The 27,163-nt window shown below is 39.1% G+C and overlaps 1 protein-coding gene across 1 annotated transcript in view; it reads left to right on the forward strand.

Annotated features, from left to right (window-relative positions):
- The window catches only part of CARD11 (caspase recruitment domain family member 11), a 141,323-nt gene extending 116,424 nt beyond the window's left edge, over positions 1-24,899 (forward strand). The window contains exons 18-25 of the mRNA XM_012542824.3: positions 1,727-1,967; positions 3,723-3,819; positions 5,727-5,822; positions 6,779-6,914; positions 9,041-9,220; positions 13,082-13,206; positions 18,149-18,264; positions 22,992-24,899. Of these exons, the coding sequence (XP_012398278.1) occupies positions 1,727-1,967; positions 3,723-3,819; positions 5,727-5,822; positions 6,779-6,914; positions 9,041-9,220; positions 13,082-13,206; positions 18,149-18,264; positions 22,992-23,196 (1,196 nt within the window). The 3' untranslated portion in view covers positions 23,197-24,899. The remainder of the gene's footprint in view (positions 1-1,726; positions 1,968-3,722; positions 3,820-5,726; positions 5,823-6,778; positions 6,915-9,040; positions 9,221-13,081; positions 13,207-18,148; positions 18,265-22,991) is intronic.
- Positions 24,900-27,163: the final 2,264 nt, after the last annotated feature.

A 27,163-nucleotide genomic window follows, 5' to 3' on the forward strand; every position in this document is an offset into this window, starting at 1 on the left:
GTGAATAATTCTATATCATAAATATATTATAAATATCATAAATAAATATAACTATGTTGTGAATAAATAAATATAAATAGATATTATTTAATTGTTGTTGTTATCTGGTAGGATGAGGAAGATTTAGAGAAGAATCAGTAAAAGAACTCAAGGAATTCAAGCTAAATTAGTAGAAGGAACAAGTTCTCAGTAATCTAATGGTGAGCTTAAGGCGAATCATTCCAAACCAATAGGATTCTTCATCCAATCTGACTTTCACTTATTCCACTTAAGCATTCAGAGAGTTATTCTTCAATGACTCATAACTGTTCTTTCTTTTTATGGTGATATACAATTCTCTCTTTGAACATAAGTCCATGCTTTGGATAAAGTCAGTTACTTAGAAGACAGTTACTATACCTGTCTCTTGCTGTCCAGTGCCTTCTGTGTAAGCCAACAAATAGCAGCTGATTAATTTAATTTAAAATATTAGCAATGCACAGGACCTCAAGCAGAACTCAAACAGCCTGTCCTTAGAAGGAAGATCTCCAGGTGGCACAGTGGATAGAATGCTGAACCTGAAGTCAGGAAGACTTCAGTTCAAAAGCTGCCTCAGACATTTACTACTTTACTTGACTTTTTAAGTTTTAGTTTTCTCATTTGCACAAATGAGGGGATTGGGCTTGTTGCTGTTGAGTTATTTCCCTTTCACTCAATTCTTTAGCACCCTATTTAGGTCCAAATAACCAGAGTTATCTGCAATTTCTCCAGCTTATTTTACAGATGAAGAAACTGAGACTAACAACTTTAAGTGACTTGTCCAGGATCACACAGTTAGTGTCCGAGGCCAGATTTGAACACAGTCCTCCTAACTCTACTAACTATCCACTGGGCCCTGGTGTTAGACTTAATAACTTCCAAATTCTAAACCAGTGATGCTAAGTTTTGGTCTGGCAGGGATAGTGTGGGAGCCATAGAGCAATGGAGAAAGAATAGATATACAGCAAGCATAGGAAGAAAAGTAGTTTTGCACCTAAGTTGTTTTTGTTTTTGTTTTAATGTCATCCAAACAGATACAGAATAGGGAAGGTGTGGCTAGGCTACAATTCATATGGAAAATATGTGAAGATTTTAGTGCACCACAAATTCAATATGCCATAACAATCTGGTCTTGGACTCAAATCTGCAGGAACAGAAACCCTTGTTGAAACAATTCATATTCCAGTGGGGGAGACAACACATGGAATGTTTCAGCCACTTGTCAGATACAAAGGTCTCATGGTCCTTAGGGCTCAACAGCAAAACAGATGGCCAGTCCTCTTCTTTAATGTCATTTCCACTGATAAAATAATAACAGTTTCTGATGTTGAGCCATTTGACAATGTCAAGGACTTCTTTTTTCTTTTGGGAGGATGCAATGATTGTAGCACCTTCAGGAGGAGTTGCCAAGAAGCATCTCCACCAAGAATGGTAGTTGAGAGCACTGGGCTAAAAGCATCACTATTCCCAAGGCTCTTGGGATCAGGGTCCTGGACTGTCTCCACTGGGATCCGTTCCACTGCCCTTAAGCCATCAGGAGTCATGGTTATCATGATTGGTTCCATTCGAAATAGTACCTTGTTATGATCTTCTGAATCCCTCCCTATGCAAAGAAGAACAGGAGTTCAGTGTCTCAGGCCGCATACACAGACAGATTCTAGTAACAGAGCAGAGATGACTTTTTTTTCCAATTCTTCTTCTCCCTCAGGTTACCGGAAGCTGCTAAAGGACATGGAAGATGGCCTGATCACATCAGGGGACTCATTCTACATCCGGCTAAACCTGAACATCTCCAGTCAACTTGACTCCTGTTCCATGTCGTTGAAGTGTGATGAAGTGGTACATGTTCGTGATACAATGTACCAGGATAAATATGAATGGCTATGTGCTCGGGTTGATCCATTCAACAACAGAGACCTGGAAATGGGAACTATCCCCAGCTACAGCAGGTGAGTCTAGAAATATAAAGGGATCTATCCAGCAGGTCCTGGTAAATGTTTAACAACCAGGTAGAATTGGGGGAGAAGGGCATATCTGATATATGTTTATGTTTAATCTGCCTCATTACCATTTTCTCCATTACTTTTTAAAATCGACAATGCAAAATAATAAACCAAGTCCTGACTTGTAGCCTTTGCCGATTTCTGCAGTATAAAATGCTCACACTGAAAATCCAAAAGTTGGTTCTCAGTAGCCAGTTTGTGCTTGCTTAAGTATCCCACTGGATTTATCCCACTCCTGACTTGTCCTGGTCTAAGTGTACAGTGATACTTTTGACAACGAGCAAATAAACAGAGGGCTGGAGAAAAGGGACTAAGAAATCATAGGAATGTGCAAGGTGCAAATGAAAGTGTAAAGGAAGAAACAGGGTAAATAAGTTCATAGGATCACAGATCAAAAGCTACAAGGGGCTTCAAGGGGGCCTAAACCCATCTTCCCATTTTACATATGAAGACACTGAGAGAGGAAGCATGGTTAGTGCAGAGCTTAAACTTTTTTCCACTTGCGACTCCTTTTTGCCCAAGAAATTTTTATACAAACCAGGGTATATAGGTATAGAAAAGAATATGTAAAACAAATGATAAATCATAAAGAAGTTTATTTTAAAACAATTCTTTGGTATACATATAATTCTACCATTTATTAAATATTAAAGCAAATTTACATACTAATGAGATGGACGTGCTTATTTTTGCATACAGAAGTAAATCTTGCTGGAATATTTGATAGCTTTTACTGTGGCCAAATTTTTCACAACAGTTATGTGATCCCATAAGAGGTTGTGACCCACAATTTAAGAAACTTTGATCTAATGGACAGAATGTTGGACTTAAGGTCAGAAAAACCTGAATTTTAATCCTTCCTAGAACACTACTTACTTTGTAATTCTAGGCAAGTTATCTAATTTCACAGAGCCTCAGTTTTCCCCAATTATCAAATTAAGGAGATTAGATTTGTTGATCTCGAGATTTTCCTTCTAATTCTACATCTATTGATCCTATGGAATCAGTAAATCACCTCAGTGAACAAGTATTTATTAAGCATAAGTATATGTCAAAAATTATGATAATCACTGGAGATTATAAAAAATCTGGACCCAACCCTCAAAGAGCTCACCTTCTAATGGGAGAGACAATATTCTAATGGGGGAGACAACACATGGGAGGTTTCATCTGCAAGTTATATATGTACACAGTTATGTACAAACAAGATATATACATTGTAAATGGAAAGGCACTGGGAGCAGAGAATACTGGAGAAAGTCTCCTGCAAGAGGTGGGATTTAAGCTGAAGTAGGTAGTTGGATGCATAGATAGATAGATACATGTATACAAAAATAGATGGATAGATAGATAAATATTTATTAAGCATTTACTGTGCTTTTCTGGGAGTACAAATGAGAAAAGGAAAATCCTTGTTCCCAGGAAGCTTACAATCTGAAGAGGGAAGATGATGCACAAAAGGAAACTAAAAAGTTTAGGAAGGCAGAAGCAGAAGTGAAGAGAAAGGACAGGGCAAAACAGTCACATGAAAAGGGAGTCAGGAGATTGGATGTAATGTGTGAGGACCAGAAACAAGGTCAATGTTACCAGATGACAAAGTATAAGACTGGAAAGGTGAGAAGAGACCAGAATAAAGAGCTTTAAAAGCCAAACATCTTTTCTCTTGGATCATGGAGGTAACCATAGCCTTCCTTCTCCCAGAGCCCAGCAGCTACTTTTGGTGAAGCTTCAGCGGCTGATGCATAGAGGGAATCGAGATGAAACAGAGAACACTCACCATACGCTACGGGCACTACGGGTAGGTCTGTGCCCACATTGGTCCTGCCAATCCACAAAACCCAGAGAAAGCAAAGGAGCTCTGTCTTCACCTTCCTCCTTCTTCTTAGGAAAAGCCAAGTTATCCTCCCAAGAGGCAGAGAAGACCCTATTAACTGGCACTGCCTTCAGGCTACACATCTCTGCAATTTATCTTCTGTCAGTATCTCTCTTGTTCTTCTCCTTCCTCAAGGGCTGTTAGGCCTCTGTAATAATAACTTGCATTATAACAGCACTTTAAGGTGTGTGAAGTGCTCACTTTACCAAAAAAAAAAAAAATCTCAACAAAAATAATACAGAGTATTTATACAGTACTTTAAAATTTGCAAAGAGCCTTATTTTTTGTGATCTTATTTCATAGTAATTTCATAAAATAAGTAATAGATAAGAATGGGAACTAGATCTGCAATATAAAAAAAACTCCCTAATAAAGAAATTCCTTCTACCAAGGCAGGTCAGCAACTTCTATTTCAACTTAGTTTTAGAGCTGCCTAGAGCAGTGATATTAAACTCAAAAGAAAAAAAAATAGGGGTCATTAAACAGGCCTTGAGGGCTGCAAATTGACAGTTTTAAAATGCAATATTATCTTTGGTTTTATCATGTTTTTATTTACTTCATTAAATATTTCTTGATTACATTTTTGTATTTTTACTTCTTTTTTTAAATAATAGCTTTTTATTTTCAAAACACATGCAAAGATAGCTCTCAGCATCCACCCCTGCAAAGCCCCTTGTTCCAGACTCTTCTCATTACCTTACCCCAATAGCAAGTAATTCAATACATGTTAAACATGTACAGTTCCTCCTGATTACATTTTAATCTGGTTTATACACACTTGAGAAGTGCATTTGACATCTTTGCCATAGAGCAGAGTTGAAGTGATTTGCTCATGATTTCTGATTCTGGGGTCAGCTCTCTAACCAAAGTGGGACACTGCAACTATTATTGTCTCCAAGTTACCTATGAGGAAACTGAGACTCCCAAAAATTTCAATGACTAGATAAAGTAGAATTTGAACCTAGGTTTTCCTTACTCCAAGTCTAATGTCCTATCTATATAGCAGAGCAGTGTTCCTCAAAGTGTGATCTCTCTAGAGAAACTTGGGGATTTCTGAAACTCTTTCAGAGGATTTACAAATTAAAATTTAGTTTTTATTTTTAATATGGTAAACATCTATAAATATAGCCCACATAAACAAAAACTCTTTGGACAGATCCTTAATAATTTTTAATAGTATGAAGTATTGAGAACAAAAGTTTGGGAACCACAGTATAAAGCATTCTTCCTCCTGCCTTCCAGAGCTTTATACCATGCCAAAATCTAAGACAGAGGATGGGTAATCTCTCCAAATCCCTTCCAAGCCCTCCTCAGTTTCTCAGCAAGGGAAGGTTTGGTTGTCAGCCTTAAAGTTCCTTTGTTATCTTAGGTAACCTAAAGTGACAGATTTATCCCTATATCTCAGGTCCCTTTTTCTTCCCTTCACACCTCGTTTCTGCTCTGTCCTGGCTACAGGCAAAATATCGGCAGGACACTCTTCCCTAAAGATGCTCTTTTTCATGGACTTCCCTCCTAGGCTTTGCCATTGAAAAGAAGGTGTAATGATTGAGCCAGGCCTGCTGGCCAATGATGTTTGGCCTTCATTCCATTTTTTCTTGATCTCTGAAATCTCCATTAACAGGCCCAGGTCACCTTCCCCTGAGATCTGTATACCTTTCATTCCTCCCATTGTTCTCTGCTTTGAAACCATCTGAGTCTGTAAGAATTGAGCTTCTTCTCCCCTAGGCCTAAACGTCTTAAGGCTAGAAATGTTGCTAAAATGATATATAGTGTCTCATCTATCATACCATCCTCAGGAGAGTTTGATTAATTGATTGACAAAATGGTTTCAGAACACACTGCAGCCTGAGGAGCCTCTTGCAATGAATGACCCCCGAGTAAGCCCGCGTCTCTCAAGAGCAAGCATCCTTTTTGGTCAGCTCATCCAGGTAAGGCTGTTCAGAGTACTCCTCCCACCCGGGTCTGCATCAGAGCTTTGGCATTTCCCTTTGCTTTCCCTACAATGCTTTTTATTAAAATGATAACATTTTTAACCTTCCAAAGCCCTTTGACATCTGTTATCTGTTACCCCACAACAAACCCATGAGATCATAAGATCACATAAGCATAGATTTGAGCTAAAAAGGATCTTGAATATTTCTAGACTAGATTTTTTTAAATTGACTAATAAATTAATATTAATAATACCTCACATTTGTAGAGAACTTTAAGGTTTGCAAGATGATTTATGTACATTATCTCATCCAAGCTGCACAATAGTCCTGTGAAGTAGGTGTTATTATCATTTCTATTACATGTACCTCTAATGAGGAACTGAGGCTCACAGAGGTTAGACTTTTTCAAGGTCACACAGGTGAGTGTCAGATGGAGGATTTAAATCCAATTCCTTTGAATATAGATTAGTGTCCCTCCCACTGTATTACACTGTAAGAAGAGTAATAAGAAAATGGGACCTTCAACCATATCACACTGTGATGAGCACAGTTGGAAAATGAGATCATTTGTTATTATTACTTGGTCTAGATTGTTAATTTAGGAGTTGTTTGTTCTAGAAAATCAACCTGTCAATCAATAAGCTTGTATGAAGCACCTACTATGTGATAAGTACTGTGCTAGGCACCAGGAAAACAGAGACAAAAAATGAAAGTCTCTGTTCATGAAATGATGGAAAGGTCAAGGAGGACCAGCTAATTGCACTTGGACAAGCTTGAGAATCTGATCATCTTTGAAAGTCACTCATTCACAGTCTTTCTCACTTTTACCCCCATACCCCAAAGAAGAGAATAAATCCATTCAAATCTAGTTAGAAACCAAAGTCAGGATGTTTCATTTCACCCCTCATAGAGGGAACCAATCCACTTCTTTTCTGTTTTTTTTTCCCCAGTTTGTTAGTCGATCTGAGAACAAATATAAGAGAATGAACAGCAATGAACGGGTTCGTATCATCTCTAGTGGTCACCCAGGGAACTTGGCCCGAGCCTCACTTGATGTTTTGAAGCCCTTATCAGAGAAGCATGAAGGTAAAAAGAAGTGCTTTTGTACATACTCTTCTGGGTGTCCATAGAAAAACCAGAAATCTATAGCTCAGTTGCCTATGGAAAGCCACTCTAAAGAATCTAAATCCCCAATCCAGGGGTCCTCAAACTACACCCGTGGGCCAGATGCGGCAGCTGAGTACAATTATCCCCCTCACCCAGAGCTATGAAGTTTCTTTATTTAAAGGCCCACAAAACAAAGTTTTTGTTTTTACTATAGTCCGCCCTCCAACAGTCTGAGAGACAGTGAACTGGCCCCTATTTAAAAAGTTTGAGGACCCCTGTGGTCTATAACAGAGAACTTAATGGAGACAGAATGCTCACCACATCTAAGTGGAATGATACTATCAAGGAAGGTGAGCTTTGAGACTGACAGAATAGAGAAAAAGAAATGGTAAGTGGACACATTTGCCTGAGGATGAAAGAAAGTGTCATATACTCAAGGTATAACTACCGGTCATTAGGAAAAATACTTAGCTGAGACATGAGTTTTTGGTCATAGCCATTATGAAATTTGTTTTACTTGACTACATATATTTGTTACAAAGGTTTCATTTTTTTCCTTTTTCTCAAGTGAAAGATGTAGATAGGGGTTATTAGAGAGGAGGAGCTATGTGTGGCTTTTCTGCCACAAAAAAAAAAAAAAAAAAAGTCTTTGAAACTATGTTTTTAAAAATGCACAGAAGAGAATAGAAAGAAAACTAGAAGAAATCACCAACCAGCAGGACAATTTTTAAAACTAACATGTCAAAAAAAAAAAAAAAAGAAAAGAAAACTAACATGTCTAATTGATTATATGCTTAATAAGAAAAGCAAGTGCATATAATAGAGATTCATGGTTTCATGTACATCCCTCTTTTTCTGTTCTGTATATGTGAGAGTGGTCATTTTACTTGATGCATGTTAAATTCAAAACTTTTTAAATGGCAGTAATAAAATCCAGAATAATTGGTCAAAGAAAAGACAGTGTGGAAAGAAGCTATACAAGCACAAATCAAAAATCCAAGTTGTTATTGACATTTATTGAGCAACTACTGTGTGCAAAGCACTCTAGAAATATTATGTTTTAGCCTCACAACAACCCTACAAGGTAAATAATATAGTAATCCCTAATTTACTGTTGAGGAAACTGAGGCAGAGATTAAATTACTTGCCCAAGGTGATGAAGCTCATTAGTATCTGAGGATAGATTTGAATTCAGATCTTCCTGACTCCAAGCCAAGGATTATACTCACTGCACCATCTAGCTGTGTCTAGCTTCTTGGAGATGAGAAGAACAAGAAAATCCATTTGCTAGAGCAGGAATACAAGCAAGAAATACAATAATGGTTCAGAAAGCAAGATAAGGGGCATAGTGGAGAACTAGACTTTTTGTCAAAGTCCACCTATCTCCCCAAAGTTCCATTCCTTTTGGATGGCCTCCTGAACCAGATTATCCATTATCTTTCCTGTTTCAGTAAAGCTGAGAAGAACATGAATATGTTCTTGTCTTGAGGGACAAGACCCCATCTCCATTACTTGCATCAGGCTGTGGCTTCTCCCCATCACACTAACTAAAAGTTTGTGGCAATCAGAAGAGCCTGAATGCTGATGTTAATTGAAGCTGTTTGCTGTGAAGTGCTTATTTATTGATTCTTTTTTCCTCCCACTGAGCACCTGTTGCCATTCCTTGGGCTGGTGAAAGGGATTTATTTGTACAGTGCAGGAGTAGCTCACAGGGTCAGGCAAGAAGGAAAGAAGGGATCGAGCTTCCAGCACCATTGCCAAGTATCTGGTTGGGAATGTCTCCTGATCCCAAATCTGAAGGGGTGGGACCAAGATTGGAGGGATGAGTGGGATCTAGCCAAAAATAATGTCAGCTAAGCTCCAGAAGAAAGCTCAGTGTCCATTGTGTATATCCAGTACGACAAAGACATTAACTCCAGGAACAAGGAGGAGGACTTCTGTCAATCACATAACTGAAAACTGGATCTAGAAAAATGCTGAGAGAAATGGTGCAGAGAGAGCTCCACGCCACAGCAATGCTGGGAACCAAGAACATGGATTTTCTCCAACTCTTCCCACCACTTATAGGCAAAAGACTAACCTGAGAGTCCTTTCCTCTCTTGCAGATGTGGACACAGAAAGTGACCTCAACAAGAGCCTCAACCTGATCCCATACAGCTTGGTGCGTTCCTTCTACTCAGAGCGCCGACGGCCCGTCCTCTTCACCCCCACCATGCTAGCCAAGACTTTGGTGCAAAAGCTGCTGAATTCTGGAGGAGCCATGGAATTCAACATGTGCAAGCCAGGTGAGTGAGGTGGGGAGCTTAGCCCCAGAACATGGACTATAGAAGAAACCCTTGGATCTATAGCAGTCCTGTGCTGGCTCACAGCCTTTTAGAGACATATACATATGCATGAACACACACACACACACACACACACACACACACACACACATCTGCCAGCTTCCCTTTCCTGTGGAAGTAAATTAGTACAGAAAATGAATCAAAAAGCACTGTTTACTACTCACTTGACTTACCCTCAAGGAATGAATGAGCTACTTTCAAAGCTGGCTAAATAATAAAGGTGCCTCCCATTTATATAGCTTCAAAGTCTTCTCATGTACCTTATCACATTTACTCTTCATAACAATCATGTGATCTAGGTATGTCGATAGATAACACACTCATTCTACAGGTCAGAAACCGAGGCAGGGATTTTGTGACTAGCTCAAAGTCAAAACCAAATCTCAAATTCAGGTAATAGAAAAGGAGCTAGGAGGCCAATTCTCCATTTTACAGTTGAGAAAACTGAAGTTCAAAGAAATTAAGATACTTATATGAGGTCATACATATATATTATAATATATTATATTATTATATATATTATATATAATAACAAATGGAGAATTTGAATCCAAGACCTATGACTCAAAATCCAACCCTCCTTCTATTGCTATTAATTCCTTGCCCAGTACTCTCCTTACCATGTCCTGTTCCTTGCCCAGTATTCTTACTATGGCATGCTGACAAAGTAGTCAGGGGGGGGAGTGTGAGAATGCTCCAAATGCCTTATTCTGTGTTTACCTCTTTGTGGAGAGCTAGGAGAGATTTTAGGAATTCTTGCTACTTTTATATACACAGGAATAAATTATGTATCATTCTGTTCTTCTTAAGTACTTATCATGGTACACGATATATTATGGCAAGCATGGAATAAATGATTTAATGAATGGAGTGACTCTATGAAATGGACCAAGGTGTCCCAGACAGCAGAACAAGTGAGCAAACTCCTACCTGATGGTTAATCGGTCAGTGCTTATGGATCTACTTGGAGGAGTCGTGTCTCTCAGCATAACTATAATAGCTGCGAGTCACATGAGCTTCCTTTCTGGTTAGGGAGATGACTGCCCCAAACTGCTTCCTCTGCACCTTGACTCCCCATGAATTTCTCAGCTTGTTCCCCTCTCCCCACCCCCAAGCCTGGCCACAGCCCTGCCACCTGTGACTCACATACATACCACAAGGACGCGTGTGAACAGAAAAGAGGTTTCATTTCATGTTTCAGGACAGAAGTATTTTCCAGCTGATGTCTTGACCGACATGTGGTTCTCATAAAGCCTTATTTTTAAATCCCATTTCACCAAGCTGAACTCCACTGCACATTCCATTCCACCTTAACCAGCTTCGTGTTCCCCTCAGTTATTCATCCAGGCCTGTTTGTGCCTGAGGGCTCCTTGCTGGGGCCAGATGTTGGCTCTTCAAGGTCTTTCAGGATCTTTACCATAGTCTTATCTTTCCACATTAAGTCGTTTTGCTTTAGTGACTAGCAGTGGCCCGGAAAACTTGCTCACTGACTTCTTCATAACCTCTTCTCTACCAGCTGGGTCTACAGCCCCTTGTTGGGCTATCAGCTTTGGACCTTTCCACAGTGGGACGTGATTCGCCATTGGCTACTCTCTCCTTGGTGAGGACCACCCAGGGCCTTGATGTGGGATTTGGTTCAAGTAGGACTTGGAATCATAGGATTTTAGAACTTGAAAGAATCTTGGAAGTTAGCTCAGCCAACTTCTTCATTTTTTAGAAATGAAATGACAGCCAATTAGTAGCATTTGATAACAGGAACTAAATTCTGAGAGCCCAGATTCTTAATTTAGTCTTTTCTACCATTTTTCTATCATTGAGCACTTGTGTTTGGCCTTTCTTTGTATTTAGCACAGTACTACATATAGTAGGCACTTAAATGCTTATTGGTTGCTGGCTTATTTGGGTTGATCAAAGCAGAATCTTCTGAGCAAAAGAGATAACTGTGCTAAAAAGTGAGAGGGGGGAGGAGCAATGGGTTTGTGTAGAAAAAAAGACTCCCACAATAGGTCTAATATTCCATAAAAACAGAAAGCAAATCTAATGCACTCTACTGCATGGATCTAGAACCACTCTGTTAAGGAAAACTCATTGTTGCTGTCAGTCAATAAACAAAAAATTGAGATGCCTACTTCAAGCCACCCCCTCACTGTCAGCATCCCTTCTGCATTATCACAGGCAGAGTGGACATTCATCCCCTGACAGAACTGCCATTAACTATGTTCAGGGAGCCATTGTTTGGCTTTGTAGGAGTGACAGGGAATTAGAAAACAGAAACAACGACCCAGATAAGGGTGTTTAGCTGTGGAAAGAACAGTGGCTCTGAAGAGAGAGAATCTGGGTTAAAATCTTATCTTTGAGGTTTATTACCTGATATTTATTACTATTTTCAAATGAAGGAGTTGAACCGGGTGGTGTCAGAGGTCAAGGGGAGGAGAAGAAAGAAAAAGATGAGAGAGACAGAAACAGAGAGAGGGAGAGGAGAGGGATAGACAGATAAAGAAAAAGATAAAGAGGGAAAATGGAAGAAGAGAGAATGGAGGGGAGAGAAAGATGAGGGAGCATTAGTGTTGCATAGTGGAGAGTTGGCCTTGGAGTTAGGAAAATAGATGCAGGAAAAAAAGGTTAGAACCTTTTATAAATACAGATTGTGTAACTTTGGACAGGTCATTTAAGTTCTCATTGCCTATGGGAGTTCTCTAAGATTATAAGTTGCAGAGCAGGTACCATATGCAATAGTAGCTGGAGTTTCCTCTCTAAGAGTTCCCTCTCCTGAAGAAATTAGAGTTTTGGTCCAATATGTGGAGTAAACCAATATAGGATTTTGATTAGTTGCCTGTCAGCACTGATAAGTTAAGTTGTCTGCCCAGGGTCATATAACCAGTATGTACTTAAGAAGGAAGCACAGGTTCCTTCTTAAGTCAGATCAGGATGACTCTATGCCAGTTCCCCATCCATTATGACATGCTTCCTCTTGTGAAAATATGTGTATACATCTTATATCAATAATTTTCACATATATGACAACCAATAGCATGTTGATGCTTAGAATGATCCATGATCTTATTGCTGAGTACAGACCCTATCTCTTCCTCATTTTATGTGTTACCTTCATAAAAAATTCTTCATATAGTGACTGACCCTCTCATGAGTCCTTTCATACTTAACAAGGCTGGTCCTGGCTAGTCAGGAGAGGGATATCTATATGTGTGTCTGTGTGTGGACACTCATGATAAATGCTCTATCTCAGGCTTATATTTACAGCTTTTCCAACTTAATAAGATTCAGTAGAACTTACCCTCCACTGGCATAGCCTTCAAGAATCCAAGGTCATCGCCATGTTGCCATGGAGCTGAAGAATAGTGTGTAAGGTTATATATACATGAGAATTGTCCACTGAGTGAAGTAGGCGATAAGTAAATGGCACAGAAGTCTAATGGAAGGAAAAGCCATTGTGGACTAGGCAATGGGGAATATTTTGACCGCAGGAGTAGAACATAATCTGACCCTTTAAAAGACAGGCAGAGTCTTAGATGTTATATAACAGTAATGATATTTGAAAATCATTCAATGAATATCAATTCATTTGAGTTTTATAACAACCTTATGTAATTAATACTACAGGTGTTGGTATCCCCATTTTACAGATGGGGAAACTGAGACTGAGAGAGGTTAAATAATTTTTGCAAGGTCACAGAACTAGTTAGTGTCTAAGGTGATTTTAAACACAGGTTTTTCCCGACTCCAACTTTATTGCCCTACCCATTATGTCTCACTAATTAAAACCTTGTCTTCCCTCTCTAGATATTGTAACAAAGGAGGAGTTCCTGAGGAAAGAAAGAACAGAAACCATCATCTTCTCCCGAGAAAAGAATCCAAATACCTTTGAATGCATTGTTCCTGCCAATATTGAAGCTGTGGCTGCCAAGGTGACCTAGGGTTGGAATTAGCCATCTTTGATCTGTCTATGTATGTGCATCTTTCTTTCCTGCAAGTCTAATAATCCACTTGCTGCCATCTTGGTAAAGACCAGAGTTGTAAGATTTGTTCTTATTTCTTTCCTTCTCATACTCCCAAGTTCTGATCCTCTTTTTCCCCTTCTTTTTCATGTTCCCTCTCCTCCTTTACCTCTTTATTAACTTGATTCTTGTGCTAACCCTTTTCTCCTCCCATTCTTTGATCTGTCTATGTATGTGCATCTTTCTTTTTTTTTATTTTTTTTATTTTTTTTTTATTTAATAGCCTTTAATTTACAGGATATATACATGGGTAACTTTACAGCATTAACAATTGCCAAACCTCTTGTTCCAATTTTTCACCTCTTACCCCCCCCTCCCCTAAATGGCAGGATGACCAGTAGATGTTAAATATATTAAAATATAACTTAGATACACAATAAGTATACATGACCAAAACATTATTTTGCTGTACAAAAAGAATCAGACTCTGAATTATTGTACAATTAGCTTGTGAAGGAAATCAAAGATGCAGGTGTGCATAAATATAGGGATTGGGAATTCAATGTAATGGTTTTTAGTCATCTCCCAGAGTTCTTTTTCTGGGTATAGCTAGTTCAGTTCATTACTGCTCCATTAGAAATGATTTGGTTGATCTCGTTGCTGAGGATGGCCTGATCCATCAGAACTGGTCATCATCTAGTATTGTTGTTGAAGTATATAATGATCTCCTGGTCCTGCTCATTTCACTCAGCATCAGTTCGTGTAAGTCTCTCCAGGCCTTTCTGAAATCATCCTGTTGGTCATTTCTTACAGAACAGTAATATTCCATAATTTTCATATACCACAATTTATTCAGCCATTCTCCAACTGATGGACATCCATTCAGTTTCCAGTTTCTAGCCACTACATAAAGGGCTGCCACAAACATTCGTGCACATACAGGTCCCTTTCCCTTCTTTATAATCTCTTTGGGATATAATCCCAGTAGTAACACTGCTGGATCAAAGGGTATGTATGTGCATCTTTCTTTCCTGCAAGTCTAATAACCCATCTTGGTAAAGACCAGAGTTGTAAGATTTGTTCTGATTTCTTTCCTTCTCATGCTCCCAAGTTCTGATCATCTTTTTCCCCTTCTTTTTCCTCTCCTCCTTTACCTCCAAATTAACTTGATTCTTGTGCTAACCCTTTTCTCTTCCCATTCTCCAGCTTCTTCATTGCCCTTGTGTACTGGACTCCAGCGTGTTTATTTAGCAGAACCATCTTCTATTTTTAATGGTTTTCAGTGTTTGTGTCCTAGTTTGCATTGTTAGGTATGTGTGTGTCTGGTTGTGATAACAGGGCCAGAGATAGAGAAAGAATGTGTCAGTGAGAGACAGACAAAGTGAGAGAGTTGGTGTCAGGTACGACATTTGCTGAACAAGTGGAAAGTGGGAGATTAGAATGGTCTTTGGCAGGGGATGAGAAAAAGTATATGTATACAATTTAAGCAAACACTTTGGTTGTCCTGTTTTCTGGTTCTCAAGTGTCCGTGCATTGTGGAGTCTATCAGTCCTAAGCACGGAGGTTATTTCATATTCTAGACAAGAAAAATGCTTAAATTGAAGCCAAGGGCATTACACTAGGCTGTGGGACGCATAAGCTTTCAGACTGCTTTTAGCCATCTCAGTGAAATGAAACAATTACATATAGGTAAACGGTAAGGAATTTTACATTTAATGTCCTTCTCCTGTCTCCATCCCATATTGACACATAAGACAAAAAGACTTGAGCACAACTATCAGTAAACTTAGACTGCTAGGCAGCGCAGTGGATAGAACACTGGAACTGGAGTCAGGAAAACCTGAATTCAAATGCTGTCTCACATATTTAATAGCTTGTAATCCTGGGCTAGTCATTTAACCCTGTTTGCCTCAATTTCCTCATCTATAAAATGAGCTGGAGAAGGAAATGTCAAACTAATCCAGTTCTCTTGCTAAGAAAACCCCAAATAGGGTCATGAAAAAGTCAGACATGCCTGAAAAACAACTAAACAAATCAGTAAGCTTACATACCATATGTTATTATTTAGAGTTATTCCCCTCATCAGTGAACTCTGATGACAAAGGATCAGGGACATGAGTGATAACAATGACAAGGAAAGATAATTGAATCATAGGTTTGGAACTAAAAGGGATGTCAGAAGCCATCTAGACCAAAGTTGTCAAATACACAGCCAGCAGGCTCATTCAGCTACAATGCTGTTGAATGCTACCTGAACCAGATTAAAATGTAATTGGGAAATATTTAACAAAATAAATAACAATGTAGTTATCACTTCCACATCATAGGAGGTAGGGACACAACTCCCCCTGTGATCTGGAAAGTTCTCATAAATTTTTTTGGTCCTTTCTTCATACTAGAGAAGTCTGAATTTTTTCTTTTTCTTTTATGGGGCATTTACAGTACCTCATTCTATAATTTGGGTTAAGTATTTAGTCGTAGTTTTGGTGTCTTCTGCTGGCCTTCATGTATTATCAGCAGCTTCCACAAAATTCCCCAAAAAATTCTCATTCAATTTCTTATTCTGACTAGAGATATATTGAAATTGATGGGGAAAGCTGTGTTGTGGAAGGGATGGCTGTACAGTAAAACACTGATAACACTGCATTTTAAAAGTAAGTCAATATGCAGCCCACAGGGATCCTTATGTACAGATTAATGACCTGCTGTTACTATTTTCTATATAGTTTAGCACCATTGGTTTAGACCAATGTCTTCATTTTACAGATAAGGAAATTGGGTCCCAGAAATATTAAGCGACCTGCCCTAAGTCACAGAAGTAGTAAGTAGCATAACCAAGGAAGGATTTGGGACCAAAAGCTTTCAAGTGACTTCTATTCAACTCAAAAGACATTTGTTATCATTTTTCAGTCATGTCCAACTCTCTGTGACCCCATTTGGGGTTTTCTTGGTAAAGATACTAAACAGCTTTGCCATTTCTTTCTTTAGCTCATTTTACAGATATGGAAACTGAGGCAAACATGGTTAAGTGACTTACCTAGGATCACACAGCTAGTAAGTGTCTAAAGTGAGATTTAAACTCATGAATATGATTCTTCCTGACACCAGGCCCAGTGCTCTATCCACTTTTGCCCTACCTACCTGTGCATTTCAAAGGACATTAAATACCTACTATATGTAAAGTATTAACATATATGATCCATGGGGTCATAAAGAACTAAACAACAATAGCTTAATGACTCTGCTGGGCACTGGAAATACTGACACAAAAATGAGACATCTCTTGCCCTCAAGCCCTACAGTCTGTTAAAGACAACACATACACATACAGTTGTATCCAAATTATATGTAGAATAAATACAAGATAATTTCAGGGCAGAATAAATACAAGATAATTTCAGCTCTGAAGAAAACTAGGAATTTTCAAAGGTGGAGCCAAGAAGAGACTTGCATTTCAGGTATGGGGGGGAGAAGAGGAAAAGCTATGCAAAGGAATGGAGATAGCATATTGAATTTTGGAATTCTACTTATGTTAAAAAAAAAAAAAAACACCAAGAAGGTTGGTTTAGTCGGACTATAGAGTACATAAAGGGGAATAATGTAGACCAAGACTGGAACCTGCTTGAGAAGGTTTGTAAATGACAATTCAATGCCAAATATACACTTGCCAAAAAGACTCTTTTATGGATAACTCATACAGGACAAGTGCTCATGTGGTAGTCGGGAAAAGTGTTACAAGGTCTCTTAGAACTTTAGAATTGATTGCATGACATGGGGGACACTGGTACAGGACCAGCAAAGGTGGAGTGCCTTCATCAGAGAAGGTGCTGTGCTCTGTGAATAAAGCAGAATTGAAGGAACTCAAAAGAAATGTGAGATGCATGGATTTAGAGAAGGCATCCCAAATGGACTATTTGTTTCCAACCCATGGTAAAGCTTTCCACGCTTATATTGCTCTGATCAACCACACAACAGCTTGTACCTTGACTCTAACTTAGTGATGCTATTTTGGTCTTCTTAGAGAATGAAAGACAACAACCAACCAATTAATAAACAAAAGTTAATTTGATTCTCAAGGCAATATGGGGCCTCTAGAGATTAGGCTAGACACTGAGCTTGAAGAGCTTACATTTTACCAAGGGATATGACATATAAACAGATAATTATTTAAAAAGAGCAAGCTTTCTAATATTGGTTTCCCCTAAGAAGTAGCATATGAAATTAATTTTGAAGGAAACCAGGGATTCTAAGAGGCACAGATTAGAAAGGAATGTATTCTAAATTTGCCTTTACATTCCTAAGGCAAGAAAAATCACTTCCTGATTAACCAGGAAGTCAAGTTAAGTACCTTTTTAGAATCACTGGGGCCCAATGCTGAAAAGAGATTTATAGAATAACTCTGGAAATAGATTCAAAGAATTGACCAGTCTACCAAAATGTTCACCACCTAGCAGAACTCTCAAGCCCTTTCTACCCTGATACAGTTATCCCAGGGACATGCTTGATGGCAGTCAGTATCGTGTATCTGAAGTACCACCAAGGGCCACCAGTGATCTCTACCATTTTTCAATAAAGAGCTTGCTTATAACCTAATTTATTTCAGGCCCTGGGCTCCTGGTCTAACATGTGTAGCTATGCTCTATAATGTATAGACATCTGAGGAGTAGTAAGTGTGTCTCCGGGTGGGTTGGTCTAAATTGGTTCTATGCTTTCATTTTTCATCTCTAGCAAAAGAGTATTTTTAGTTTCTGGTTTTCACTGTTTCCTCAGTTGCTAACCTTTTTTTTTTCTGGTGCCAGCTTCTCTATTGGACATGCAGTCTACCATTATACATAAGCACATGCATACACATACATGCACATGCAATATGGACATTTATCCTCCAATGAAACTGTGATTCTTTTGTTTCTAGAATAAACACTGTCTGCTGGAGGCTGGGATAAGCTGCACAAAAGATTTGATCAAAGCAAAGATCTACCCCATTGTTCTCTTCATCAGAGTTTCAGAGAAGAATATTAAGAAATTCAGGTAATGTCTCAGAGAGTTTTACATTTATATGGGTCAATCAGCAATCCTGCCCTTAATCTACAAAGCTTCCCCAAGAACTGCCTCAGGAAGCCTGCCTAAGTATTTGGAAGGCTTCATGTTCTCCTTGTTGGTGTGGCTAGTTTCCCAGGAGCTACCCTAAACAGCCTTCCACTGCCCTTCTCAGTTTGGCCACCCTTATTAGTCCTTGCAAGGAAGCTAGCCCAAGCCATATCACTCTCTGGCCCTCCACAGCTCTTCCCCTTGCATACAGCCTGCTGACTCCTGACTCTGCCCTTACCCATACCCTTCCCTATATCCAGATGCCTTTCCAACTTGGCTTACCAAACTTCCTCAATTTAAAAACCCCTGCTTAGAGCTTACTTCCTCTGTAAAGCCCTTCTTGATCCTCCTCATTGCATGGCTGCATATGTTCCGGATATGAACACAAAACACCTCAGCAGTTAGATGGTGTCATGGAAGGAACACTGTGTCCAAATCCTGGGTTATTAACTGGTTAACCTCCCTTTGCCTCAATTTCTTTGCTTTAAAATGAGCATTAATCTAACAGCAGCTCTCTCACAGGATTATTGTGAAGATCGAGTGATTTAAATATGTAAAGCACTTTGTAAATCTTAAAGTGTTCTTTCAATCAAGCATTCACTGAGCATCATTGTACTAGGCACTAGAGAAGAAAAAGATAAAAATTAAATAGTTCCTGTCTTCAAAGTGTTGATAATTGAGCAAAATGACACATACATACACATATATACATGTATATAAACACTTATATACATGTAATGCATATAAAAGTAGACACAAGGTAAGGAGTCTATCAGCTAGAATTTAAGTGACTACTGTGTGCTGGCACTGAAAATTAAAAAAAAAAAAAAAAAAAAAGAAACAATTTTTTACCCTCAAGGAACTTATACTTCACTGGGGGAAACAACATATGCACATATAAGTAGAAACCAGATGTCTAATTAAATAAAAAAGTGGAAAAGTAGAAAGTTGTAGTCAATAGAAAGCCAGTCCCAGAATCAGAAAGTTCTACTTTCAGGGCCTACATCTGAACTACTAGCAGCTCAACTTGGAAAAATCATTTAATTTTTCAAGGATCTAGACAACTCTCTAGGATAGCTAGGCGGCATAGTGGATAAAACACTAGGCCTGGAGTCAGGAATGAATTCAAATCTCATCCCACATACTTAATATATGAATGACCCATTTCACCCTGGTGGCCATTTTCCATGGATTGGAAAAGACAAACCACTCCAGTATCTTTGCTAAGAAAACCCTAAATGGGGTCACAAAGAGCCAGACATGACTGAACAACAAAATGGTAATTCTCTAAGACTCTAAAACTAAGTTTCAGAGTTGGCCATCTGCACTAGTGGGAGGTTCCTCACCAGGGAGTTCTGTATACCAATGAAATCACTGAACAGAAAAAAAAAAAAATTATAAATATATATATATATATGCAAGATAATTTAGGGGGCCAAAAGAGGAACTAGCCACTCAGAAATTTTAATAAAATAATGATTAGTTGTAACATTATTTATTAATATATCATAATGTATTACTAATACACAATAATAACATTAATGATGATGATAATGATATCTAACACATATAGTGCTTTAAGGTTTTCAGAGTACTTCACAAATATTATCTCATTTGATCCTCATTATTATTACCCCATTTTACAGATGAAAAGACCGATATTGTGACTTGCCCATCATCACACTTAAAGAGATGGAAACTTGAGTTGAATTATGAAATAGGCTTGGCATTCTGAGATTCTAAACATAAAATATTAAGGTTAGAAGACAACTTCTCAAGTTCTTAACCCCATGTCAGGAAACTATTTAGTTGGGTTGTTTTGGGGGTTGCTTTGGGGGGGGGAGGTATTTTATTTGTTTTGTTTTGTTGTCTATCTTGATGTAGCTAATTCCCAATTAGTGTTAATAATGAATTCCCAAGAAGTAGTCAGATAATTCAGATTCTCATCACATTTCCTTTGGGTTGGAATCAGTTACCATATTTTACATATAATTATAATTTCAAGTAAATATAAAAAAAATTAATGCAATCATTTCATGGGATTTTTTTTATCTGTACCAATCGGGCCTTTTCTATAATTATCCAGTAGAATTGGTTACTTCTATCATCCAATGCACTTCAGTTTTTACATTTCAAAACATCATTCTGAACAGAAATCCATAGGTTTTTTCAGGATGTCATGTCGGAGGGATTCAAGACATGCACAAAAAAAGGTTAAAAATCTCTATACTAGAAATTGTTTAGGCTTCTTATTTTTGCCATAAGAAAACCAAAAGTCCAAATTGTCGTACTCAAGATGTCAAAGCTAATTTCTGACAGGTCTTCCAGTTTCAAAGGCAGTTTCCTACCCCTATACCATCTTGCCCTGTTGCACTATATTTAGTGACATTTCACTGCACATCTTTTCTCTCCAAACTTATTTTCCAATACCACAAACATTTATTAGGCACCTACCAAGTGCCAGGCACTGTGCTAGATGCTATTAGTAATAAGCTACTTAACTGTTGTGCTACTGTTTAGTCCTTCATTGGTGTTTTGGTATTGGTTTCACATTTCTCCAATGACATTAACTAGGAGAAAGATGGTTTCTGAAAGCCAGTCCCCTTGCCCATAGCTCTCCCTGTTCCCTTGTGTCCTGCTAGGATATACTGGAATTAAACAAGCTTTCAAGTATGACAGGGGTTTAGGCCAGCTAGAGCAAATGTAAAAATTGCCTTTGGAGTAGCCTACCAGGAGTAAGTAGGCACAAGATAGGCAGTTGCAGTTAGAGTACCTTGACTCCTCACAAATCCCTCAGTTCCAATTCCATAGAGTGGCTATAAGATTTAAAAGAAACAATCTACATAAAAATACTTTGCACTCTTTTAAAGCATTGTATAAATGTCAGTTTTTATTCTACCGATCTGGGGAAGTTGTTCCTCTAAGATGACTATGACAGGGAGGTGACTCCATGACATGCAAGTAAATTGGATTTAAATGAGGGAAGGCTGTGCAAGATCACCAGCCTCATTTCCCCCCCCCCCCCCCCCAGCCATCTGGGTCTAGTGGCCAGATATAGATCAAGACCACTGCAGGTGACCCTGGATGCAATGGGAGACCTTGGTCTTTCTAACCTAAGATCTTTTCTACATCTCAGTTTAATTGAGGTCATATCCATTCAGTGATTAAGGTTAAGTAACAATGGAGGCAAAGAATCTCCTCTTTCACCTAGTCAAAAAACAAACAAACAAACAGATAAATAATAAATCTGAGAGGGGGAGACTCTCAAGGTTTCTGGCCAAAACAGATATGATTGCTATTTACATTCCACCAAATAGGGGCAGCTCAGTGCATTGGATTTGGAGTCAGAGGACCAAGCTCAGATCTGTTCTATTAATCCTGATATGAACTTGTCAAAGTTCCTTTGCCATCCTGGACCTCAGTTTTCATATCTGTAAAATGAAAAAGTTGTACTAGATGACTTCAAAGGTCTCTTCTAGATCTTCCAGATTCAGATCTGTGAACCAGCATCATAAATCTAAGATCTAGTAGAATAATTCCTGCTTGAGAGCAGAGATTGTTTTATTTTTATCCTTGTATCCCCCAAGGCACAATGTCTGGCACATAGTAGACAATTTGATAAATGTTTACTTTGTTTTATTGAATGGTGATATCACTATTTCCTGAACCTTTGAATTTTTTCAGTACTTGTGTTCAACTCCCTAATATTGAATACTTTGTAACAATACCAATCAATTGAAAACATGCATTTATAGTAATAATACTTAGCATTTATAAAGTCATTACTATGTATTAGGTTTTACAATTATTATGTCATTTGACTCTGACAACAACTTTGGGAAGGAGGTGCTATTATTGTCCCCATTTTACCAATAAGGAAACTTGAGACAGAGATTAAGGGGTTTGCCAATGGCCTCATGGCTAAATGAGTGTCTGAAGCTAAATTTGAATGTAGGTCCTCCTAAATCCAGGGGTGGTACTCTATCCATTGAGCCATCTAGTTGTTCTCCCTTCTCCCTTCCTTCTCCTCCATCCCCACATACACACATTCTGGCAAATTGATTTAAGAAACTCACTTAACCTCTCAACTGCCCAGGTAGATTATAAATTGCTGAGCAGGTGTTTACCTGCATTTATCTTGTCAATTCATCAAGCATTTATTAAGAACCTACTATGCGTCAGGCACAGTGCCAAGTTCTTAAGAATACAAAGAAAGAAGAAAATCATTCCTTTCCCTCAAGTTCACAGTCAAATGAAAGAGAAAACATGTAAGTTACTATATACAAATAAGATATATAAATGGACATTGAGGGAGGGAGTTTATTCACCGAGTTCCCTACACCAGAAAAATCTCAGATATGATTCAGAATAATTAGAGGAAGGAGGCAATAGCCACTGGGACAATTAGGAAAGGCTTCACATAGGAGGTGGCATTGGAAATGGGTTTCCAATTCCATTCTCTGAAGTGGGTAAATTTCTGGCATGGGGAACAGCTTGAACAAGGGTCTAAAGGTAGAAGATGAAATTTATGGCTGGAGCATCAGGTTATCATCATGGCTATCATCCTGGTCTTCTTTCCTTCGAGGACCAGTTAGGGGACAAGGTAGTTTTTTTTTTTTTTTTTTACACAAACACCACTGAGTATATGTCTGTTATTCTGACCCTAGGAAGCTGTTGCCCAGGCCTGAGACAGAGGAGGAATTTTTAAGGGTGTGCCGCCAGAAGGAGAAAGAGCTGGAAGCCCTACCTTGTCTCTATGCCTCAGTGGAGGTTGAAATGTGGAGCAGTGTGGAGGACCTAATCCGAGTCATCAAGGAGAAGATAGGAGAAGAACAGCGTAAAACCATCTGGATTGATGAAGATCAGCTGTAAAGCAGGCCTCGTGTTGAGTTGGATTTGTCAGTGATGGGCAGGCCCTGCCCAAGCAGAGTTTGGGATGGTAGAGTCCCCAAGGGCATTGCCCAGGGCTTCCTTGCCACCTCTGTTTTCAGGGCACTGATGGAGCAGTCACAGTTGGGAGGAGCTATTTGGGCATGTGGGTGATGGGAGTCCCGGGAACTAAACTTTTTATCCTGATAAGCTGCCCCAACACAGGACCCCACTCCCCTTCCCCCAATCAATCCTACCCCCAAGAACAGCAGCAGCTGTTTTAACTGTAGGGATGGAAGAAAATGAGGAAGGGAGGAGTAATTTATTCCACATATTGCCTAGACCCCATCCCAGTCATTTAGCATTCCTGACGTTAACACAGGGTAAATCTTCAGGGAGACATGGACTCAGCCAAAGGTCACTGAACCTGAGACCTCTGGGTTCTCTCCCAGACCAGACTAGCAATTGAATGTAATTCACGAAGGACTCTGCTCATTGCCTGGTCATACTGGGGACCCCTAAAAGCAAGACCACTTCTCTCACCTGTGGTCCTTTCTGTGGGGTACACATGTAGGTAGCCTGGCCAGGCTGGAGTGAAAGATATATGTTGCACTGTATTAACATTTATTTTTTTTTTGCATTAAAATTCCTCAAGTCCTGTATTCTCCATCATTCTTTTCTTTTCCAGTTGGCAGTAATTTTAAGCATCGCCTATTTCCTCACATTAACTATTCCCAACTATCTTCTACTTTGGGTAGAAGGAGGGAGAGAAATAGAAAAAAAATTAAGAAGAACATAAGAAAGAGAACATGGAAGGGAAAGGGAGGGAGCCAGGAACATTTGGAGCATTTTGCACCTACTTAGAAGTGGAGGAGCAGGATTAAGGAGAAAAGAACCTGTGAACTCCTCCACCTGCTGGGAAGTGTTTGGGGCTATTGTTAGGTTGTCTAGCCAGCCTGTTTTTAAAATCCCTCTAGATTACTCTCACCCTATTTGTTCTCATTAAAAGGAACAGCTTCTACTTGAGATATTTATTCTTGGGAGGGTCAAGTCCATTTTTTTCCTGTGCTATGAAGCTTCCCTATCCTACTTTTTTCCCTCAAGGCTTAGTTTCTCCTTCCTGGCTACTCCTGGTTCTGCAAACAACCCTTCTATAATTTGGAGACTAGCAAACGTTTCCTTTTTTTAATCTGCTTTGCTGGAGAATGATGGATTTCAAATCAACAAACATTCAAACAATGAGCTTAGAAGATAGAAATCCAAAAGTACTCACTTTCCCATAATGCTTTGGGCCTGAGGCACAAATATTGCTAGGAAAGAATGGGTTTTCCCATCATGCCATGGAACTCATGGACAGACATTGTTGTTTATAAATGGAAGAAAGAAAGCTAGTCAGGCTTGAAATGTTGGCAGGGCAATGCAGCATTGATCAGGAGCTTTGGCAGCCTCTGAGAGTACCCGAGCCAAGCTGAGTGTGGGAGCTGTGGCCTTCTAGTCATGCAGTAGAGATGCATGAACACACAGAACCAGGCCTTAGGCAGAGATGCCTTTGCCCAAGTCCCAACTTTTGCATGCTCCTGGGACTTCCCCTATTGTGCAAAAATACCTTTAGACCAAGTTGAGTGTAGAATTCCCTCAGAAAGGAAAAGGACCTAACTTTTTGCTAAATAGTGTCAGAACAAAACTCCAATTTTATCTTTATGTGCTTCAAAAAGAGATAGCATGTAATGGGTATCCAAACACTGAACTTGATTCAGCTGAACAAATGAATGAAAAAAAAGTATTAAGGGCAAACCAGTAATGGTCAACACATATAGCCAGATTTGAAAGGGATGTGGGTAGGGGTAAAGGGAAGGGATGTAGTGGGATGTGGGCACTGTGCTAAACTCTGGGGGATACTAAAAAAATTATTGAAAGAGTCCCTGTTCTCAAGGAACTTAAATCCCAAAAAGGAAAAATAATATATATAGGGGAGTGACAATCAGAGAAAGGTCTATCTTTCTGTGAGGTAAGAAGTGAGATAAGGAAAAAAATAGATAGACGGTAGCAGGCAGATTGTGAGGTGACCTAGCTGGCCAGCTGGCTGGATGGGATATGAAATTGAAACATGGTCTAGAGTCCAGAATCAGCCAATAGATGGGCTAAGTGGGCTAATTTGTATAAACCCAATCACCAATCCACTGGGTTGGGCCCTCCAAAAATAAATTGCTTAACTTGTCCAGGTCCTGGGGCAGGGAATCTGGAAAGTGTAATGTGGAGCTTCAGGTCTCAGGAGTGGTATGGAGTCTACTGGATCAGGTGGTGTCAGGTCAGGAATGGCTGGCGTGAGATTGAAATGGCATCAGTGAATGATTGGATGAAATGGGAAGCTACCAAGGAGACAGTTATAGTGTGATAGAGAATTTGCCCCAGAAAGACCTGGATTCATGTCCAGCCTCTGACATAGGCAGGTTGTGGGACCTTGGACAAAACACTTACCTGTGGAAGACTGGATTTCAGAGCAGATAGAAATCGGCATGGGAAGAGAATATTTCTTCTTAGTCTTTCCCTACAACAAGGAAATCACAGCTCCATATTTTTTTTTTAAATGAACAGGTAACTAGAATCCCTACTAGACATTCTGATAATTGATTGCCCTTTCTCTATATACAGTCCAGATAATCCGAGTAAATTGTGACACTCCTGAGTGTTTGGCCTTATGGTTAGACTTCATGGTCTAGATTACTCAGTTATAAAGCATGAACTCATTTGCAGGATAAAGAGGAATTACACCAACATAACTAATCTCAAAGGCAAACCTCCTTAGGTCCTTTCTGTGACAACATTATTTGAAAATTTTATAAATTATTTATTATTATTATTATTCATTATTATATATTATTATTTGAAGACGTTAGGAATTAAGAGAATAGAAATCAGAGAAATTAATAAATGGTGTGGCTGTTTCAAAAGATCCCTTCTCTCCATTCCAACTGCATTTCAGGTCCATTTCAGGCCCAGTGGATTTCTTATAGGCCCATATAATATGGGAGAAGCCACGTATGCAAAGGAAATTTCTTCTAAACCAAAATGTCCTTCTAGAGTAAATTGAAGATGCCTCCTATTGCTGGAACTGCCCCTGAAAACAAATTTGATGTTTTGGAGAGAAAAAGGCCATGTTTCTCAAGGTCCTCCTGTGCTTATTTAAGGCCAAATAAACTGCTAAATGTTGGGAGTTGAGGGCTGAAAGGACTTCAACTTCTATCTTGTTAAAAGCTGAAGTTAAACAGTAAATTTTCTCCAAGCTGAGGCATTGTGTTTGTACTTAGAAACAGTGTTTCCCTGTAAAGCACTTAGCACAGAGGAGACAGACGTGCTTGGAAAAAACACCGGAGTAAAAGGCTTGCTGATTTATTTTGATTTTTACTTATTTCATTTCAGAATCCTCTATCCCATTGTGTGCAGTAGGGCCAAACACATGCCTTGCATGTAATTCACATTTGGTGGGGAAGGGGCCTGGGGACAGAAATAGGTTTAACTTTGGGAATGATAGCGGAAGGTAGTTTGTATATTTTAAAGTAATTTAAAACATGCTCAGGCATCCTGAGATATGGTATATTATTTATGCTAATAAGGTGAAGGAGGAAGGAGGATCTGGAAGAGAGAAGGGATAAAGGTGTTTGAAATGAAGCATTCCTTTGGAGGTTGCTCATGAAATGATGTTAAGGTTAGCAGAAGGCAGCTCTGAATCCTGAGGAATGGAGACTACGGAGGAATTTCAAAGAAAGCTCGTGACATGGTCTTACCATAGTCCTCTGCTCCAATTGTGGGGGCTGTTGGCAAACCAATAATGGTCAACACATATAGCCAGGTTTGAAAGGGATGTGGGTAGGGGTAAAAGGAAGGGATGTGGTGGGATGTGGGCAGTCACAGAATCCCCTGTAAAGTTTGGCTGGAGATCAATTCCAGTTTTCAACAAAAGATCCTATTT

The sequence above is a fragment of the Sarcophilus harrisii genome, chromosome 1 (assembly GCF_902635505.1).
Source record: "Sarcophilus harrisii chromosome 1, mSarHar1.11, whole genome shotgun sequence".
In the NCBI taxonomy this organism is placed as follows: Eukaryota; Metazoa; Chordata; class Mammalia; order Dasyuromorphia; family Dasyuridae; genus Sarcophilus; species Sarcophilus harrisii.